Source organism: Epinephelus moara, chromosome 10 (assembly GCF_006386435.1).
Source record: "Epinephelus moara isolate mb chromosome 10, YSFRI_EMoa_1.0, whole genome shotgun sequence".
Taxonomy (NCBI): Eukaryota; Metazoa; Chordata; class Actinopteri; order Perciformes; family Serranidae; genus Epinephelus; species Epinephelus moara.
In genome coordinates, this window is record NC_065515.1 from 14187893 (window position 1) to 14208998 (window position 21106).

The 21106-nt window shown below is 42.8% G+C and overlaps 1 protein-coding gene across 2 annotated transcripts in view; it reads left to right on the forward strand.

Moving 5' to 3' along the window:
* Positions 1 to 21106, forward strand: part of zgc:92140 (uncharacterized protein LOC447854 homolog) — a 37830-nt gene that overhangs the window by 8084 nt on the left and 8640 nt on the right. For both annotated transcript variants that reach the window (XM_050055195.1, XM_050055196.1), the window contains exon 2: positions 9313 to 9442. In XM_050055195.1, coding sequence (XP_049911152.1) covers positions 9352 to 9442 — 91 coding nt within the window. In that variant the 5' untranslated portion in view covers positions 9313 to 9351. The remainder of the gene's footprint in view (positions 1 to 9312; positions 9443 to 21106) is intronic.

Sequence of the window (21106 nt, forward strand, 5' to 3'; positions counted from 1 at the left end):
GAATCACAGTCAGGCACTCCTGTTACAGCAGCCTTGTGATGGGAACTGATAAGGAAATTAAAATCCCTAGAAAAATAATAACCTGTTACGCACCTCCCTAAACGATTCTCTAGTACTCTCTCTTTTGCTTTTGCTTTTGCCCAGCCAGTTTTTCAGGCTCTGTGGTCCCGCGCTCTGCCTCTGGCACAACCCCATGTTTGAGAAACCTTTGCACTGCACACTGCTCAGCCTGTGTGAACAGTTTGTGTTTATGCAAGCATGTACACTCATATCTCTCCCTCCACAGTCCTTTTGAGTTCCTCCTTTGACAAACTGACTTGTAGAGAAGGCTTATTCACACGACTGAGAGTAGGTCAACTCCCACCTCCAGGTATGCAAGCATGGGCAAGCCTGTGTGTTTGCCAAATCATATTCATTTTACGGGCTTGGTCATTTGCCATGTGTTAAGGATTCCTTGTGGCCCTTAGCATACTTTTAAGAGAGTATGAGTCTTTTTGTGTTTCTGGGGCTTATGTTACTGTGTTGGTGTGTTTAAGATGGCTCACGGGGTGAAACATTGACAAAAGGCTCTCTGGCAAATCTGGTATAAGTTTAGCTAGAAATGATGCAAGACCTGCAAGCTGACATCAGCGCAATATTTATATCTCTAAATTAGACTACTACTTTGCTTTGGCGAGTGCGCCCGTGATGAATGTTAAGCATCTGGAGCGAGACGTGTGGATCCTGAGGTGGTTGTGTGCCAGTTGGAATTAAGAACTCTTATCCCCTTCAGACGATGTGATGTTTATCAGATCATGTTGGCTCAGCTTGTGTGTGTGTGTGCTACAGCAGGAGCGAGAGATAGTTGGTTAGTGTGAGGGTCTTAGCTGACTCGCCAGACTAAGCCTGCCCCATTGACACACTTCAGCTTCTACAGGAGTAGCTTGAGAGCAGCACAGCCCAGCTGTCCTGTGGGTTAAATCAACACTGTGCAACGCCCCGCTGTGGTCTTGCATGTGGCACTGAGCAGCTCATTGGGTAGAGCTCAGTTCTAACTCAGGCTGTTTCCAGCTGGAGTCGCCAGTGCTAAAAGTGTATGAGCTGATCTCATTGTACAGTGAAACACATGCAAAAGAGTTAGAGGATGCAAAAGAGTCTCAAGTATTTGCACACTGGAATATTCATGAACCTTTAGTCTCCTTTTATTGCACTGGTTCCAAGCCTTTATTATGCTGTGATCCCTTGATACAAAGCAGTGTCTGTTTGGTGCGTGTCCACGAGTTCAATCAAAAAGCAATTTTCTCCTCTCTGACTCTTTCATTTGAAGAATTTTTAGAGGTTTGAAGAGGTAAAACTAGACACTATGTGACAATAAAGCAAGCCTAAATCTGACAAAAGTTAGAAGTTAACACAGTTTTGTGCAGCAGAAGTTTGTTGTTTTTCCTCATTCTTGCTTTTGTAACCCTTGATAGGGTTACAGTAGGACAAAAAATGTGCATTTGACACAGCATCAAAACAACAACAGTTTTTTTTTAAATGTTCGGATGGTCTAAAAAGTCCTGTTAGATTAACGTATAGCAGAAAAATAATAGTGAGTCTTCCATCAAGCCGAGCAAAACCAAACATCTTGTTTTGAGTGTATAAAGACAGGGGCTGACCCGAATGCTTCGAAGCCTCAATCGTTGCCATGGTAATCGATGTCCAACTCAGTCTTCGAATGTTTCTTTTTTCATCAGTAAACTGGTGGAGGAATTTGAAAGGAGGTGGCAAATGTCAGACACGAATGAGGCCAGTGTCCTCAGCACAGTCATTGACCCCTGCTTCAAGCAACTGAATTGGCTGTCCAATGAGAAAGAGCAAAAAGGTGAGACGAAGTGTGGGTATGTAGTGATGTGGCTGGACCTGTGGCGTTCTGAGTTATAAGCAACAGAAAGAGTTTACAGAAACGCTGTGTGCATAGACTCCTTTCACCTTCTCTTTTATCACTCTGTCTATCACGCACACACACATAGTGGCTCTGTGTCCTACCAGCTTTGAATATTCACGGGTGATTCTCACTGAAGCTTCGAAGTTCTAAAATTATATTCGGGACATCCCTAATAGAAACTATGCCTACAAAGAGCACTTTGAAAGCTCCGACCACCGCTGAGGTCAAATATCTTAAAATGTCAACGAAAGTGAAAAATGATTTGTGTATCTGCCCTGTGGTTTGGATCCGCACCAAAATGTTTTTCCTTGAAAAAGCTTTAAATTTGGAAAATTGGGTTGGTAGTTTTTCTGTAATCCTGCTGACAAACAAACCAACAAAGAAGCTGAACCGAAACCTGTTTGAGTTTCTTGCAAAATGCATAGATTTTTACTTCTTGCCCTGACTTTCAACAAATTTCAACAAATAACAGATTTTTGTGCCATTGAAGCATCCCTGGATCCTCGTCCTTTATTACAGGCCCAGTAATTTATTTATAGCTGTATTTGGCTTTGTAATAGTCGGCCTACTAGCTGTAGCTTATATGTATAACCCAAGTAATAGCAGCTTGGCTTACAGATTCACACAGCCTAGCATTATCCCTGAACACAACAATGGCTCTGGGACTGCTAGGGCTATTTTTAGTCTGCTCCTACTCACAATTTGATGTTTCAATACACACAAATCAAAGCCCTTCAAACAGATGCTGCCCACACACTGGAGATCCTTTGAGACTTGAAAATCTATCAAGGCTGCTCACATTTCTCAATGCACTTCCTTCAGCGGTTTCAGAAGGGAGTCTCCGTGCTTTGCTAATCTAATATTCATTTCAGTTCTACACTAATAGCCCAGAGTTAAGAGAAAGTCGACTGTTCCCTCTCCGTCTCCTCTCTCTCTCTGTGGCTGTCTGTGCTTTATCTTCGTCTTTTTCTGTTTCTGTAGCCCTCTCTGGCTCTCGCTTCTCTGCTTCACTGTGCTGTGATTCTCTGTCGGGTAACAAGCACCCCTGCGGCAGTGTTTCCGGGTACACACCTCGTCCTCAGCACAGAATCCTCGTTTAAGCGACTGTCAGGAGACAGATTATGCCGGATGAGATTATTATTGAAACTTTGCCGCCAGTGTCTCTTTGCGAGGACGTGCCGGAGACTGCATTAAGACCTCCCAGCTGTGCATGTCTGCATGGGTTTATAAGTGTGTGCGTGTGTGTGTAAGCCATAATTGAGTTGTTCCAGAGCGGTAGTCGTAGTAAGAGAGGTGTCCCAGGCTGCCTGGAACAGCCTGATAAGCTGCTCTCTAGACCGGGACACACGCTCGGGCCACAGGTGACACCACACACACAGCTGCACACATCTAAAGCTTGCATGTGTGTGTGTGACTGTGAGTGTCTTGTTCTCTCTCCCTGGGTACAGCCTCCTCTCACCTGCAGGCCTTTTGAGAAATTCATGTGTAAGCTCTGCTCAGGCTCCAGAGATTAATGTCGTTTTAGTGGAAGAGCTGAGAGAGAGATTCAAATACAAATCCCTCATCCTCTGGTGTCACTCCCAGGGCGTCAAAAAACAGCCCTTGAGCAGTGGCCCCAGGGCGTCACATAGCGATGCACAAAGCATCCTGCAGCGTCTGTATACCAACACGCAGTGCATCCTGTAGCGTCTGTATGAGATGCATTGGGCTTTTAACTAACTCAAATGTAAACTCATGTGCGGCATTATCAGATGTTAAAACAGGGTGTCTGCGGGGTCTTAAAAAGTATTAAAAGTTGATAAATCAAATGTCGGAAAATTAAGGCCCTTTAAAAAGTATTAAAAAGTCTTAATCGCGATTTTATGAAGTATTAAATTTTCTTGCCGTTCAAGCTTTGACAAAAAGTATCCATGAATGTATAATTTATTTTCCTCCTTGCGACTGTTAGAAACAACGATGTGTAGGTAGGCACACTCGGACTGCCACTCGGGGCTGTGCGCGTACCTGTGCGACATCACGCGATGGCGCATGTCCAGGCGCCAAACAGAGGAGCAAAAGACAATAAAAAATCCTTCTCATCTTATCTGAGTTCTGTTGTATGTTTGTGCTCCATAGATTGCTGCTAATGACAGCTTGAAGTGGCGATGAGGTCTTAAGGTTTTTTTGGAAGGTCTTAAAGTCTGAAAAAGGTATTGAAATTAACCTCAGGATTCCTGCATATACCCTGTAAAAGCAACAGACATAATAAAGAGCACAAAAGTCTGCCTAGGGCGGTTGGAAAGTAGCGATGGGTCCAACAAGTGCAGGACTTTGACCAAGGAGATTGGTGTTTGTGTCCGTTCTGAAACTAAACGTTGGCGTAAGAAATTTTGTCAAATCAGTCGTTAGTGACTAACATCAACCACAATCTTTTCCTGACATTAACCTAGTAGTTTTGTCGCCTAAACCTACACCCCCACCCTATGCATCAAGATACAACACAGAAGTTTGCCCCCAACTTGACTGAGTACATGTACATGAAAAAAATAGTCAAGTTTTCTTACGCTGAAAAAGATAGTGTTCCTACTAAGCAAGCGGTTTACATGGCAAATGAAAATGAATCTTCCACTAATATTCCTGTTTACATGCAGCTGTGCATACTCTGATTAACCTTCCCTGACCTGCAGTTTATCATGTCAAAATACGGAAAAGCAGAACTGGAGCTGGGGCTGCTTGTCATTTTGCTTCTTTGCATCAAAATAGGATTGTTCTCAGTTTCATACCCTTGACGGCTTGTTGAACTGTGCAAACTCAGCCTCCCTCTTTCATTCCTTCAACCATCATTTTAAAAAGGTTGGTGTTGCGATATTTGTGCATATCCAAATACATGCTGATATCTAAGTCTTTCATAATGTTTAAAATTAGGTGAGTTTCTTCTCCAGACCAGGAATGTGGGCCTTTCTGCATATGTTTCTACACTAGCCTTGCAAACCATTAGCAAGTTGGTTTGTGTATAACGTATCCATGACAACACACAGAGCCGACTGTAAATAAACAAGAGGTCATGTGTCGCAAACTGCAGTAAAAACCCCAATGAGGTGCATATTCGGAATTGGCTGTATACATGTGTCAATAATGCTGTTCAAACTGGAATAATACCTGCATATCCGCATGTCTCTACCTAAGGGCAGCCACCTTTTAAAAAAAATCAGTTTGACCGAATTCAAGCACATTTGTGTTTGAAACCAACATAACTAAAATCCTAAACTACACTGTAGAAATGATGTGGCTAGGCCCATACATTGGCAGATATTAGCTTATCCCTGATATTCCAGTATTGGTGTATATGAAGGCTGAGAAGTAACAAGATATTGCAGTGCTGAAATGCCAAAAAAGTCATTCATAACAGTGTCTGCATACTAGTTTGTCTACCACAAATTTATTTTTCATGTGTAAAATATCTCGCTCAGTATATTCCGGGTCTCTAATAATCAAATGTAAGTAATTCTTATCTTGTGTTTTTTTATGTGTTTGTGTTGAAAAATGAGGTTGTGTTTAACACATGCTCTCTGCTAGAGTACAAGGCAGAGCCTGTTGCAAAACTCCGCTGAGTTTTGTATCTGGACACATCATGATAGATTGAATATTAATTTCTTTTCACGCATTTGAATGGTCGTTTGAGTTTCTGATATAAAGTGGCAGCCCTAACTCATCTGGGAGCGTGGTGACAGCGCCGCAGTGAAGTCTGACAGGGAAAGAAATGTTCAGTCAGATAATCAGACAAGTTGTAAACAAGCCAACAGATCTGAACCACTTGAGAAAAAGATAAAACTGAAAGTGAGCGCACCTGAAGTCTCTGTAATAATCCATCTTTGTAACCTGGTAGATTTCTGCTTTAAACCTGTGTAATCAGCTAACTAAGAGGCATCTTCTTGGCCATGTCATAGTGTTCTCAGCAATAGCTGTTACTGATTAGAAATGACAGCCAAAACTACGATAAGAAGACCCGAGTTTTGCTAAACGGGAATTCTCCTTTACACAACCACAACAACACACAGCATGGTCGCAGCCGTCTGCACAGTTAACTCACAGCAACCACTCCCTGCACACTGTACACCTGGCGCTTTGTGTCGTGTCCAGGGCGATGGAGGCTGGTAAGCCGCAGCCTAAACACAGGAGTAAACACTGGCCTCCTGTCAACTTCAAACGCTCTGAGGATCACTGAAGGAGGGAGGAGGGGCAGGCGGCGCTCTTTTGATGCTCTGCGCCCATCTTTCTCTCTGGCCTCTTTCTATCCCACCTATTTTCCATCCTTTCCTTCACCCCTGTCCCCCTTCGTCTCAACCCTCCTACTCCTTCCCTGTCTTTGTCTTTTCTGCCTCTCCAGAACAGCCTCTCCAGCCCCCTCAGCTCTCATCCTCCTTCTCTCACTACTGGAGCTGCAGATTTCATTTCGGTGATGATGGGTAATCATTGGCTGCCTGTACTGTATGTGTGTATGTGCGTATGCGTGTGTGCAACTGGCAGCAGTCAGATGGGCTCTGTCAATGACAGCATATGGCATGTGTGAGTGACATGAGACTATCTATAGTGTAAAGTGTCGTACAGCGTGTGATTGAGTGACAGTGACGTTCACAGCTTTGTGTCTGCTGTCCTGCTGGGTGGGAGGGCTCGGCTCTCTTCTTCGAATACTAATGAAGTGTTAAGTTTATTTTAATCTCACCGTCAGGATGTTAACAGGGAACTGTTTGGTTTGAAGACACTGTAAGAGGCCACAGATTCAAAATAATGCTGGGATTATTAGTCGACTGATTAAATCAACAACACAAGTATTTAATGTTTTAAAGCTGGGGATGGCAGAAATCTGAAACACCTCTTGCACCTCACCCCTCTCTGCCCTAAGCCCCTCCCACCAGGTGACCACGGGCGTATGCACATGCTTCATACAATTACAGTGTTTCCCATACATTGATTTATTTAATCTTATTTCACTGTCATGCAGCTCATATACTCAGCCCCTCATTACCCCACTCTCTTTTTCTGCGTTTATCAGACCACCCCATGGTCTCTCCACCTCACTGCCCGCTACTGTGGACTGCTTTCCCGAAAGGAAGGCAGGCAACAGTTTGGAAGTAGGACCTTAGGTTGGGGGCTGTAGTGGCTCATATTCGGCTAGCACAAACCCTCCAGTGCCTGGTGTCACAGCATGCTGGGGGCCAGCGGCAGTGCTGGGCAGCAACAGAAAGTTTGCTGACCCAGAGGGGAGTCGTGGCTGTCGGGTCCCCTGGTTCCTGCAGCTGCTGGCTGAGGGGTCTTTCTCTGGAGCTGCTGCCCACTCTCCTCCCAGCAAGGTGGTCTGTAGCTGTAGGGAATGAGGCAGAGGACAGTCGGGCCAGTCAGAGCCAGTCAGTCCCCATAGACCCTCATGTTAAAATGCCCAACAGCAGAAATTGCCAAACTTGAGGCTTCAAAATGAGAGTCCACAAACCCATGGGTAGGGTTGCAGCAATATACCAGTTTCAAGGTATAATGTGACAAGACAGTTATTATACCTTGCACCTACGATATTGAAAAAAAAAAGCAACTGGACGCTGAGTCTCACATTTATTTAAGTTATTTTCAAAGGAGAGACTTTTTACACATACTTCCATGATCAAAATGGTTTCACTTATATTAATAAAATGTTCTTTCAACCAAAAATAACCCTTCCATTGTCATTCATTTAAGGGTCATACTGACTAATAATAATAGAAATTCTGTAATACGGTGAAACCATGAAACTGGATGGTTATCCTACCATGAAAATCTCACACAGTTGCAGCCCTAGTCTTGGATGACGTCAAAAAAAGCTACGTCCATTATTTTTACAGTCTATGCTCCAGTCACAGCCTAAATTCTCTAAAGCCTGAAAACAGAGCCAAGAGGAGCAGCAGAAGTTATTATTCTCTTCGACCACTTGAATTACAGTATGCTCAAAATTTATTAGGAGATTTTTGCCCAGTGAAGTCAAAATTATACTGCCTGCCTCAGTTTTAAAGCCGCAGCGATCAATTCTTTTATATTAACAATGGATCAAATGACTCATATAATAGGGAAAGGTGTTGCTTGTTGCGATGATCCCGCAGAGAGTCCTCACCTGACTCTGCAGTTTCCCTCAGCTGTGTGGAGTGTTGTAGCATTTTTTTTTTTTTTTTTTGCTAATTGTTTTAGTTTTCTGGCCCATAACTTTACTGTTATGGTTCCTTCTCAACACCCTTATTTCTACCCACAGCAGGCAGCTGTTTTAGGCCAAACAAGCGCTGACAAACCCACTGCACACTACCTGCCCAGCACCAAACAGCATAATGGTAGAAACAGGCTGGTGAACATAGCGGAGCATTTAGCAGCTAAAGACCCAGATATTTCCCTAAGGGGTTGGTGGAGATTAAAACACAGCTATAAGGAGAGTGAATATTGGACTTGCACAGATATAATTGAATGAATGCTAATGTTGCTCGGTGTCTGCTGGATGTGTAAACAGCCAACTGTTTGCTTCAAATGCACCATACCAACTTTAAGAGGTGATAATATGTCAGTGTTATCAGCTTATTCCTTTGCCCCAGAGTGGACAAAAAATGTTTGAAGTAATTAATCATATGAAAATACCAGATAATTTGAGGATTTGCAACTGTCATCGACACATTGAAACAGTTTGTTTTGTTGCTCTGGTGTCTAAATCAGAAAGTAAATAAATGGCATTATACTGTAAAATATATTGATCGAAGAATATACTCAATATGTTTTTTTGCAGCCCCTCTTCAACCAGGTCACCTTGTTTATTTACCCACTCCACATATAATGGCTGTGGTTATGTTTAGCCCCCTAAAAAACACTCCTGAGGTTGAAGTAATGATGTGCAACATTTTATGTAAATGCTCACTTCACTGTCTGCTGATGTATTCTGACTCAACCTACCTATACATTTGTTACTCTGAGCACCAGGTGTAAAATAGGCACTTATATGAAGTGGAAGGAAATAATACGTTTGAGGTTTCCTGTCTCAAGGTCACATACAGGATGCCCAGAACGCACCTCATTGTATTTTTCTAAACAAATAAGTATAGCACTGAGCACCCTGCTCTGAAGTGTTTGCTACTGTTTGTGACTCCAGCACTGAATAGGTTTGCAGATCGGGGTGTGTTTGAAGGAGAAGCAGATCTTAAAAGCTGTTGCAATGCTGTGAGAAAACACTGTATGAAGCGTTTTTTATTGATTGGCCCAGTTTGTTTTGGAATAAAGAAGAAGAAGAGGCTAGTTAGCGTGAGTGACAGCCACTGTGGCTGAACAAACAGTGCAGCGCTTTTGAGAAGCGATGCCTATGAAGTACATCGTAAAAACAAAACAGCAGCGTTGTTCACTTTATGATGTTTGTCTCTGTCCTCGTCCAGGTGAGAGTGCGATGAGGAGAGGCTTCAGAGTGTGAGGCCATGGGCTGCACCTCGGCCAAGCAGGTGTCGGCCGTGCCCAACGATGAGGAGGGACGCGGCAAGGCCTACAGCAACGGGGACCTCTTCACCGGTCAGTATACGCACACACACACACACACACACACACGCAGGGATGTCAATAAAAGCTTCACAGCTCCATTTCACTGAGTTAATTGCTCAGCGTAGACCCATTGCCCCGTCTGCCCTCACAATATATTCTCTTCATTATAGCTCATAGTCCTCTGGCAGAGTGTTAAGTTCTCCATTTCAGACAATAACTGTCAACACCACAGTTTTATTGGAGTCATCCATGTTGACAGCTCATGTAAGAGAGAGGAAGTAACCAGTTAGCGGGACTGCGGTGTGAACTGTGCGCTCGCTCAGGTGTTGCGTATCCTTGACGTTCTTAATATTTTACTCTTTGGGAATGGAGAAAGAGAAAGTGAGAGGACTGGAAGGCAGTGGAGAGGAAAGGTGAGAGTGGAGTGCCCCTTTTAAGAGTTTCCATTAGTGTTAAACAATTTATCGATTAATTGATTAGTACAGTAGTTTTCCAACTTAGGGGCAGAGAGAGGCCAAAGAGAAATCTGAGGATGGCAACCCCTCTGACTTATCTTATATATATATATGTCAGACAGAATTGCTTTTCAATAACTTTTTTTGTTTATGTAAGGTGAAATACTGCATTGATTTCCCCCTTCAGGCCTCTAAAAGCTGTTCGAATCAAACGGAAAAAAGGCAAAATATGCAGCCTCTTAAAAAGTGTCACAAGCTTGGCTGTAAAGGGTCATAAGCCAGAAGGTTTTTAACCACTGGATTATTCACTGGATCAGATGGAGAGACAATTAATCAACAATAACTGTAATAATTGATCGATTGTTTTCAGCATTTCTCAAGCAAAAGTGCTGAACACCCTCTGGTTCCTTTACTGCAGGGCTCTCCTACCGTTCTCAGTTTGACGTTATTTTAAACTTAAGATTTCAGGATTTATAAATGTTGGTCTGATTTTGGGAACCAGACGAATCTGCTTTCAACTCCGACTTTATATTTGTCCCTAGAGAGCAATTGGTTAGACAGCAAGTAAAAGCACATAAAGGGCATGAGTGAACACATGAGAATGCACATAGATAACAGTCGGGGGAAGATGGGGCACGGTGCCAAATACAGTGAGCTCATGTTTCTTCTGCCTTGGCAGATGAGCCTGGTCCTCCTTCCGTTCAGACAGACTGCCATCCGCCCCAGCCTAGGCAGGGCCAATCACAACTGTTAATCTAATATGGGGTGGGTTTGATATGATGATTGACAGAGGACTGTCATCGGTCGAGCTTTGGAAAGTCATACTTCATATTTCGATTGGTTGTAAGTGTGTCCAGGTTGTAAGCACCAGGCTAATGAAACTCCGATCAAACTGTCAAACTGCATTGCTGATCAATTATGAATCAAGATTCTGTTACTGCATTGCCTGTTTCTCGCTTTAGGTGTTTTTAGAAATGCATTCTAATGTGTTTAACTGTAATTTGAGCAAGTTTGTGACCAGGCCGCCATTTTTACCTGCTTGAAATCAGACCAAACACCGCCCCAATTTGCATGCATCACTCAATACGACATCAATTGTTTCGTTGCTCTGATTGCTTGTACGTTTATCCAGTTGCGTCCAAAGGTATTTTCCTTTGCATTCGTCGATAACACTCCGTTGAAACTGAAAATTAACTGGGGTGATGCAAGGCTATTGTGGTGTTACAAAATGTTCAACTCTGGGAAACTTGCCATGGTATTTTTTCACAAAGTCTGACATTTGATGTGGCTGTAGCTCAGGTGGTAAAGCAGGTCATCCATGAACTGTAGGGAAGATTGGGTGGTTCGATCCCTTGCTCCTCTTGTCCATGTTTCAAAGTGTGAGTAAGACACCGAATCCCCCTAATGCTCCCTGTGTGGTTTGGACAAGTGTGTGCTAAACATGTACTTCTCGGGCTGTGTTCTGGCGATATGATACGTATCATGATGCCGGGGTTACGATTATATGTTGCGATATATTGTGATACTTAAAGCAAGGTCATATATTATGATTTTATTTATCTAACTTTAGTAAAACTGTCAATTCTTGCCTTTTTTTAAGGTCATATTTAGTTTTCATCACCAAAGAGGGACATACACAAACAGACTAACAAACATACTTGACCCACATACAAAGAAAAAATGGCCAAGAATAACAAAACACTTCAGCTAATAGATGCCTCATTATTGGGCCCCAGATGCTCTCAAATTTATCCTGCAATTACAGTTCATCATTTTTAATCCTCTCAAGGTGAACCCCCGAGACTAGATCCCGGTTTGCCTGTTTCATGGGTCTGTGATGTTTGTGTTTACTCTAGTGACATGTTGTTATGTTGAGTATAAGAGTCAAATTGCTGAAAATAGATTGCAACACTGAGGAATCCAGCAGTCGGAGGTTTAAACACAGCATAAAAGGATCCACTATTAATTAACAATCTAAACAGTTGTTTTTGAGAATCGATACAGTATCACAGAACATCACGATATTTTCTTACACCCCCTCGTAATTTTATAGAATCAATTAATGTAAAAATAAACAATCAACAGATTAATCTGTAATGAATGTAATTGTCAGCTGCCGTTCTATTAATAGCTCACAGGCTGTTGGGAAATGAGGGACAGAAATGAAAGTGAAAGCCAGAGACAGAGAGCGATGATGGGTGGGAGGGGGATTAACAGCGATTAAGAATTAGGAGCAACACTCTGGTAAAACTGCACGCGGGCAGATGAATGTGGCAGATGACAATCCACAGGAGGTCCTCCCTCTTTCTCTCTCACTCTCTCCATCACCCCCCCCCCCCCCACCCCACCCCTCTTCCTGCGACCTCTCTTTGACTCGCTGCTCTCTGTCGTCCCTTACATTCCCGCTCCGACACGTTCCCCTCATCCCCCTCCTGTGATCTCTCTGCTCGCACATCTCGCTTCCCTCCTCGTCTTTTAAGGAGCAGCAGAACGAGGCAGGAGATGGAGGGAGGGAGGGAGAGATGGGAGGAGTGGAGTGTTTTCCTTGAGAGAGGAAGGGAGAATGACGTGTGTTGACGCTGCTGCTCTTCTCTCTCTCTCTCGCTCTCTCTCTCTCTCTTCAGCTTCTGTGTCTCGGTCAGATTGCCTCTTCCCTTCCCCTGCTCAAGGCCTCAGTCTTCCCTTCCTCTTTCTCTCTGTCTCTCTATTTTGGGTCTCTGCGCACCCCTCCCTCTCTTCCTGCCTTCATCCCCTAGTGTTTCTTCTCTCCAGCTCTTTTCCTCTCTCCTTTGGCACAACATTAGGTCAGAACCTTTTGTCCTTTCACCTCCTCTCTTCTTTCCTCCCTCTTCCTCCCATCCTATCCCCTAGTCTCGCTGTCAGTTGCTCAAAGGGGAATCCAGAGTGGCAGTGGCTGGGCCAGACTACTGTTTGAGCCTATCTGCAAGTGTGTGCGCGTGGACGTGGAAGACAGGAGTGACCTGGATAGAGTGGATTAGAGTTATCCCAGGCCACAATTCTCCCCCCCCCCCCTTTCTTTATCTCATCCTCATCCAGTTATCTTTATTTCTCCTTTACTTCTCGCTTTCTAGCTCCTTTTCCTCAGCAGCATTTCAGTCATTGTCACATGCTGTGTAGTCATTCTTTCCCACTTAACTCACTGGCCCTTTTCAACCCCAGCCAAACTGCTTCACTGCATCCGGTGTACTTCTCATGATCGAGGCGGAAAAGATTGGTCGGTTCTGGTCAGTCAGCCTGCCTCCACACACCGATCTACCCCCAGTAGACTGTGCGTCTGTTTGTTTGTTCATACATGTTTGCGTGTGTGTTGCGTATCAGTGCATTTAGTGAGACAGTGAGCCCTCGTCTTACTCACGCTGATCTGCCTCCGACAGATTGTCTGCCAGTCAGTCTGTCCTTGTGTGTGATTGTGCATGGATGAGTGTATGTGTGTGTGCCCCAGATATTCTGGCTGCCCGCTCTGTCAGACTCTGGCTACTAACCCCCCCCTCCACCCCTCTCTCGTACAATAACCGGAAAAAGGCTGAGCTCCATTACACAAACACTGAAGGACGACGGGGGAAAATAGCAACACTCTCCACAACATCATGCTATTGATGTCTGTAATAATCACAGTCGGAGGAAAGATTAGAGTGGAGATAGCGTTTGTGGGACTGTATGTGTTTTTGATTGCGTACGTGGCACCCTGACATGGATACACAGTGGTGTTTAAATCTGACTGTTTCTTTAAGAGTTTGTGTTGTTTTAAGGCGATGGAGCAGCTGAGCAGTTTCAGGGTCTGTCCTTCTGACAGACTCCGATGCTGCTGCCCCTCTGAAATGTGTCAGATACAGAGAAAACAAGAGAAAGCAGGTATTTTGTTCTGATCGCTAATTTTTCACTGATTTAGGCCAAGGCACCTGCGAAAGTATCAATGGTATGTTTAAAAGGCAGATCGCTCAAAGCTAATTGTTTTATTAGTGCCTCAAAGAAATGCTGGCACTTCAGTCACACTGAGCTGTCTTTTATCAGACCGCTAAGTGAGCACCCAGTCCTTGGAAATATCATCTCACGCACAGAAATTCAAGAGAGCAGCTACATCCTTGAATGAACTTTTTGTGCCGACACATTTCAGAGAATTCTCTCTTCCTCCTCTTCAGACAACGGCAGCTCGCAACAAGTACAGTTTCTGTGCGCAGCGTGTAGAGATGAAAACAATTCCTCTTCAGGGCAGTACACAGAAATAGAGTAGCACGCCGGTGACCTCAAGGTCGGCGGTTCAATCCCCGGGCTGGCAGGATAGATATGCCAGTAAAAGGTGAAAGAGCAGCAGTTGCACGTCCCTCATTATCACTGTTGAAATACCCTTTAACAAGGCTGCTCGGCGGCTCCAGTCGAGCTGCTCAGTGGTTAACTGAGGTTAACTGTGGTTGCACTGGGGAGCTTCCAGGTGTGACTGGGGAGCAGGGCGGCTCTGAAAAAGAACATTCACGCTCAGTGGATTAGCTCTTGTTAAATAAAGGTCAGATATATGCACTTGATTAAAAACATGCACCAGCTTTAGTCAGAGCAGAGGACTGACATTGCAGACATTCACAAATGTATTCACAGCTACTGCACATACACATTGCATTACAGATGCACACTTAAATGAATGTGGGCATGCACATCTATACGTGCATGTGTGCATGAGTATGATTTCAATTCCCTCACTTGATTTGAATTAGTGCATGTTACTGTGAACCCAGCATATAAAGTGTGTCTGTTTCTGTGTTATAGCAATAATCCATCAGGTGAAACTGTTTTCTGATCCATCCAGTTTATTTTGTTGTGAGTTTGGTTTGTTTTGTGATACGTGTGCCCTGAACACCTGACATCTGTGGCTTGTTGAGGTTAATCAAAATCTAGTAAATCCACGCTAACATCCTCTATTCATGACCTTGTCACTATCAAAGCACAGACATCAGTCTTCATATAATCTGCAGGACGAGTCTCTGCCTTTGATGTTTTTAAGAAGTTCCAGTTGGCCTCAGACATTTACACAATCCAGTCTTTCTTCAGACATTAAATTTGATTATTTTCAGACATGACAATATCTTTTTGGCTCCCTCAGACTGCTCTCAGCATTTAGACAATCATCATGTGATCATGTATGAGTCTGATATATCAGGAAACCAATCTGTCTAATCCAACCTCCCAGGAACGTTGCTGAGCTTCAAAAGCCAATTTTACACAGAGGCCTGTCGTGGAATTGCAACCTCCGGATCTGTCATGTGATGCCATGGGGCCCAAATAGACTTTTTCCCATAGATTTACATAGTGATAGAGACATCTGTAAATCAGTGGATGCATTTTTTTGAGCATAACAACCCCCACAAAATGACTTGTTTCACTATCAGAATTTGATCGCCTCTGTCTGATAACATTTAGAAAGTCTGGAAGAGCCGCACAATTAAATTAGTTTATTGTTATTCAAGAGGGTGAAGTAGCCGCTCTGCAACTGAAAGTCTTCTGTGGGCTCAATGGGCCCCACAATGCAGAAGGTCAGGGTAATTTCCTACTGTGACAATCATGCTTTTTTTGTCTTTATGCGCCACTGAGCAACTTTCAAAGAAATGAACAGGTCCCCACCTCTAACGCTGTATCCAGTTCTCTTAATACATCCATGATCTCAACGTAGCCTACTACATCATACAAATATAGTAATTCACTGACTTCGATGACATTAGGCTGAAGTTGGTTCATACACTATGTGTGCAGAAGTGTGAATCACTATACTATCTAGTTACATCACGATACGATGTTATATTAATTCTTTGGACAGCGATACAATATTTGCTGATATCACAATGTGATTTTCATTTGATTTAATTTTAAAAATTCAAAAAATATGAGATGTTATCAGTAAATATCTTGATTGTCTTTATCTTGGCAGTTTATCTGCCTGCCTCATTCACTGTTTTAATGTTTAGGTAGGAGGTGTGCTTCGACAAAAATGGTTACAGGCTTCAATGTTCATTTTTATTTTGCCTGGCCGAGCAAGTGGGTCAGAAATCTTCTAAAACAAATCAATTTTTACAAGCTCCTAGTTGTTTAATTTATTAGCAGTTATTAAATAACATGGCCAAGACTAAGGTTAATTGTCATATTGTAAAGTTTTAATCGCTTTGTTCTCAGACTTGCAGCAAACTGCACAATGCATTGTTTGAATTTTGCCCACATCCTCTCACGCCACCCAGCTAAACTCCTGTTTCCAGGATAATTTAAACGCATGCTTGTGCCTCAGCTCATGAACATTGTCTTTACCCGCTGCCATTTTCTCCTAAATGCCCGATCAGTACTGTGAATGTGCAGCTCTCAACAGAAATGGGAAGGAAGCGGGATGGTTCACATCTTAGCTGCTTCCATCTTTAGCTCCAGGGGGAAAAAAATCAGACATGAGCTGCTAGATTTACCAGCATGACGTGGCATTTTACTTGCCCCGGGCATTGAGGCAGACCTTATCGTTGTGCCCTGGGTTACACAGACGTGCCATGGAAATTTCAAAATAAAGGCACATCTTAAAGATGACATGTATCGATGTTTTCACTTTGCATCGATGATATTGAAGAGATGATCATTTAATTAATTAATCAGTCCAGATTGTTGTATCATTATACTCCTGATGTATTATTTATATATATTATAGTCCCTAGAAAAGGAATCTGATGGTGACAGATGTGTGAATGTTCTGCCAGTAGGAACCAAAAGTCCAATTGTTATTTAATCTGATTATTTAATTGTGTATCACATGTCTATAAATGAGTCGGTTGTTGTCAAAGGTCGTCGGCTTATTGAGGAGTTACCTATTGTCACGCAGGCAAGTTAATTTCATTGTTTTCCTATTTGCTTACAGTCAGCACTACAGTCACAGATCAGAGGAGACATTCTGTTCCTGCTTTTCATCATTTGTTCCCCGCCAGCAAAAGCCATGACATTTATTTCTCTTGAGAATATTATGCTCAGTATTTCTATTTCTCTGTAAACTGATTCCCCCTCGATGGGTATGATTTTGTGTGTGTGTGTGTGTGTGTGTTGGAGATGAGTCTTCATGTTCAGGTGTAAATGTCATGGCCAGGCCGGTGATGGCCTGGAGCCAGAGTGGCCGAGAGGGAGGACACACAGCAGGAAGGACAGAGTGACATAGCCACAGGACAGTCAGGCCAGCTAGAGCTGTTAAAGCAGACACACAAATACACACTGAAACACACACACACACACACACACACACACACGCACACACACATGAAGATGGCTATTTAAATGAGTCACACCCATACAAATGCCACACTTGCATAAAATGACAAACGGGCTGATTCAAAGACGCAGCGTTATCTGAAATAGAAACATGCTTGTGCACACGCCCTTGTGCACGCGCGCTGACTGTTTGTACCTTAAGGTCAACGCCAAGCTCCGGTCTCTAATCAGGGATGAGAAAGATGTCCACATCACAAAATCACGGCTTCTCAAAATAGTTCTTCCCTTTCATCTTCCCCTCTCTGACGGTTCCCCTCCCCTCGCTCTCCCGAAGCGAGCCCGGCTTCGGCGTGACGAAACACCCTTGTCATTTCTTGTGACAATGACTGCCGCACACACTAACACATACTACTGGCACGGCATGACCAGTTTTCACTCCTATCTAAACTGAAGCAAAGTCTGTGATGTGATGAGTCTTGATTGGTGTAAGCTGGGTCACTTTGATCTATCTATACCCGTCACATTAAGCTCAGTGACTCTCCCGTAAGAGGAGCAGAACATTCAGCCAGTTTAACCCGTCAGGCTGCAGCTCACCCAAATTATCAAATGACTTTTTTCTCCATTGCTGCCTGAAAATGTCCGTTTAAATTTATTTACGTAGCAGCAGCTAATTTTACCCCGGCCTATTCATCTGTATCCACCTTAAGGTACGGATTATACGGCTTGAAATTGATGCGGCTTGCTCCTGTAATACGCAGTGGAGCAGAGGAGAGGGCTCTTAATTCTGTTTCCTTCTGCAGCACCGTATGTGCCGCATGTTTACAGAGCAGATCTTAGTTTGGTGAGCCTGTGTAGTGTTATAAAACCGTTTGTCTGTGTCGGCATGTTCAGACAGGAGCCGCTTTGCTCCGACTCGTTTACATTCCTGAAACAAACAGAACAGCAGAAAAGTAGTCAGCATTTGTTTCTCTCATCTCTCCTTCTCTTTCTCTTAAATCTGCAGCGTTTATCTGACAAAGGCAGGCCACGTTTGGCTCCACAGTGACGCACATGTAAGATGTAGAAACACACACAGGAGCAAACACACACTCGACAACGCGGGTGAGCCAGGTGCTTTGTGAGCAGCAGAGCAGAGAGAGGGCTGAACCCCTCAGCTGGGTACAAAGTGGCACAGACAGACATATGGATACAGAGACAGACAGGCAGACTGCTGATAGAGGGAGGGCAAAATACAAAGTGTGCTACAGATAAGGCCAAGAAGTATGTGTGTATGTGTGTGTATGTGTGTGTTTATATCAGCATCTTGGCTGCTTTATCAGTGAAATGTCCAACAAGCAGGTAGTCAGCAGAAATGCCTGTGTGCTTGTATTGTTCTGCTCAAGGTCAGGTGGGGTTTGGGCGTAGGTAAAGGTGCTGTATGTTTCTAGACGTCATATCATCTCACATCACTGTCAGAGTTATGGTGACATTGTTGTATATTGTGTGGTATCAGCACTAGTGGGGGTTCCTCTTCCTGTTTCAGGTCTTTTTCTGAACCCCAATGCTCCATTTAATACGACACATTAACTTTGTGCCATTTCATTTGCACATTATTGAGTGAATTTTTTGTGTAGTGTTGTCAAAATTTTACATTGTGGAGCCAAAAAAATGATTGTCCATAATATTTACACTACATTTACTCACAATCCTGCAATCAGTGTGTCATATTTGGTAGATGTGAAAATGAAACTTGTGCAAAACTACACGTACATATCACAAAATGATGATATTCATGTAACAAATCTCAATTTAATTCTCATTATAGAGCAAACTATGGAGTGTATATCACATGGGTGTGGTGAATGAGTGAAGGAGGGTAGTTCATTAATCAGTTAGTAAATAGAAAGCAGCTATCAGTCATGTACAATACTTGATCTGTTCAGTTGATCACTTGGTTGATAATATATGCAAAAAATGTGCAAATTACATCTTCAAATCCATTTTTCTGTCCAGTCTGAAACGTAATGTTGAGTTCACAGTCACATAAGACAAAGAGCTGAGGGAGTGTTTGGTATTTTTGTTTGAGAGCGATTAATCAATTAATAATATTGAAATGGGGCTTGTGGAACTTGTGATGGACATCTTTCACAATTTTCTGTCATTTTTTTACGCTGAATGATTCATTGGTTAATTGTAAAAAAAAAAAAAAAATTAAAAAGTAGATCGTTGACATAAGTTCAGGGTGTCTGCAGGTCCTTAAAAAGTCTTCAAATCTGTAAATATTAGGCATTTAAAGTCATTAAATGGTCATAAATTTGAATTTGTGAGGTCGTAATTGCCACAAACATGTGATCTAATTTGATTAATCCATCTTTTAATTTTGTCAAAATGAGTCAAACTCGTCAGTGTGAAAGTCCACATTTCTGATATTACAAATCTTTAAACCTACCATAGAACCTAATACTGTATTGTTACTTTACATTTGCACTTACCCGTTTTTGAAATGTAGATTAACCTAACTCACACTAATAATCCCATTCCTACTTAAACCTTATTCTGCACTGGAACACATATACTACTAACGTTTATATGGAAAAAAAAAAAAGGTAAAAATTGGGTTAAAAATCATCTTGAAAAGGTCTTAAAGAGCCTTAAATTCAAGTGTCTGATAACCTGCAGACACCCTGCAGTTAGTAACAAGCCCTTATACAGCACAAATGTCACTGTCATTTCAACCTGGTTGAACTGCAGAATGCAGTGTTGAGGTCAACAGAGGCTCCAAATCATGCTGTAACTTGTGCAGTGCCTGTTTAGACCTGGTCTACTGCTTGACCTGTGGTAGTGCTGCTTGCAGCTTTCCCAAGACCCGCCCACCTTCCAAAACAACTTCACACTCAACACTGTTCTTCCTTGGGAGTATTTATGTCAACTGCAAACAGCAAGCTGTTTTGGACCAGGCTATTTTGAGGAACAAGGGTGTTCATTCCGAAAGTTACATCGCTGATCAGTACAATGGACAACCAAGAAAGGATGGCGGAGGAGATAACTGCACACCGATACAACTGGGCTGGACAGCCATAAAAAAGGTTCACAGACTGAGAGTGTCACAAAAAGAAAGGTGCTCAAAATCCAAGGATAGACATACAGACAGAGACTCGTTCCATTTTAATTAAATGTCTCAAAATGAATGTGGTGTTGATTGATTGATGTTAAATTACTTCTATGCTCACCTGGGCTGCACAATATGATCTTAAATCTATATCACAGTCATTTTTTTCAATCATTTTCATAGCTGTAAATGTAAAATAATTGCTTTTTAATGCATCAGTGCATGGTTTTAATTTCTCTTTCTTACTGACTTTATGTATATTTGTTCTGACTAACACAATGTACCCAATTAGAGATCCTCGACTGTGGACAGACAGATTTGTTGAACCTCAGGTTGTTGCATCTATTATTAATCCAAACGGTGTATTAAAAATTGCAGTATGAATAAGCGATGCACAATGCTGGTAATTCAACACATTCAGGTTTATTGCCCTGAGTTCTACCTCTAGCAGTGATTTAAGGATGCACATTGCTGAGCAGTTTTGAGGAAGTGTTACATTCTCTCCACCGAGCTTGTCTTAACTGTCTTAACTGTCTAAGCTGTCCATGTAGCGTAGAAGCTGTTCGACTGATCTTTAATCCCCTCCAGCTTTCTCCTTCTTATCTGTTCCCTGTTTTCTTTTTTCCTTCCTCTTGTCTCTTCTGTCCCCTCTCTTACTTTACACATACACGTGTATTCCCTTCCGCTGTTGCTGTTTTTGCTTTCTTCAGATGAGTTGCTGAAACTAAAATGGAAAGGAGATGACTAGCATCCTCCCACTTATACCTCAGCTGCCATGTCCGCTTTCTAAAACACTGTATCAGGTTGTGGTTATCAGATTACCTTGAGCAAATTGTAAGTAAAATCAATGGTGTAGTCATTGGTAATGTCGACATAATGCAGTGCGAGTACAGTGAAGCCGATTCTCTCCTGCCT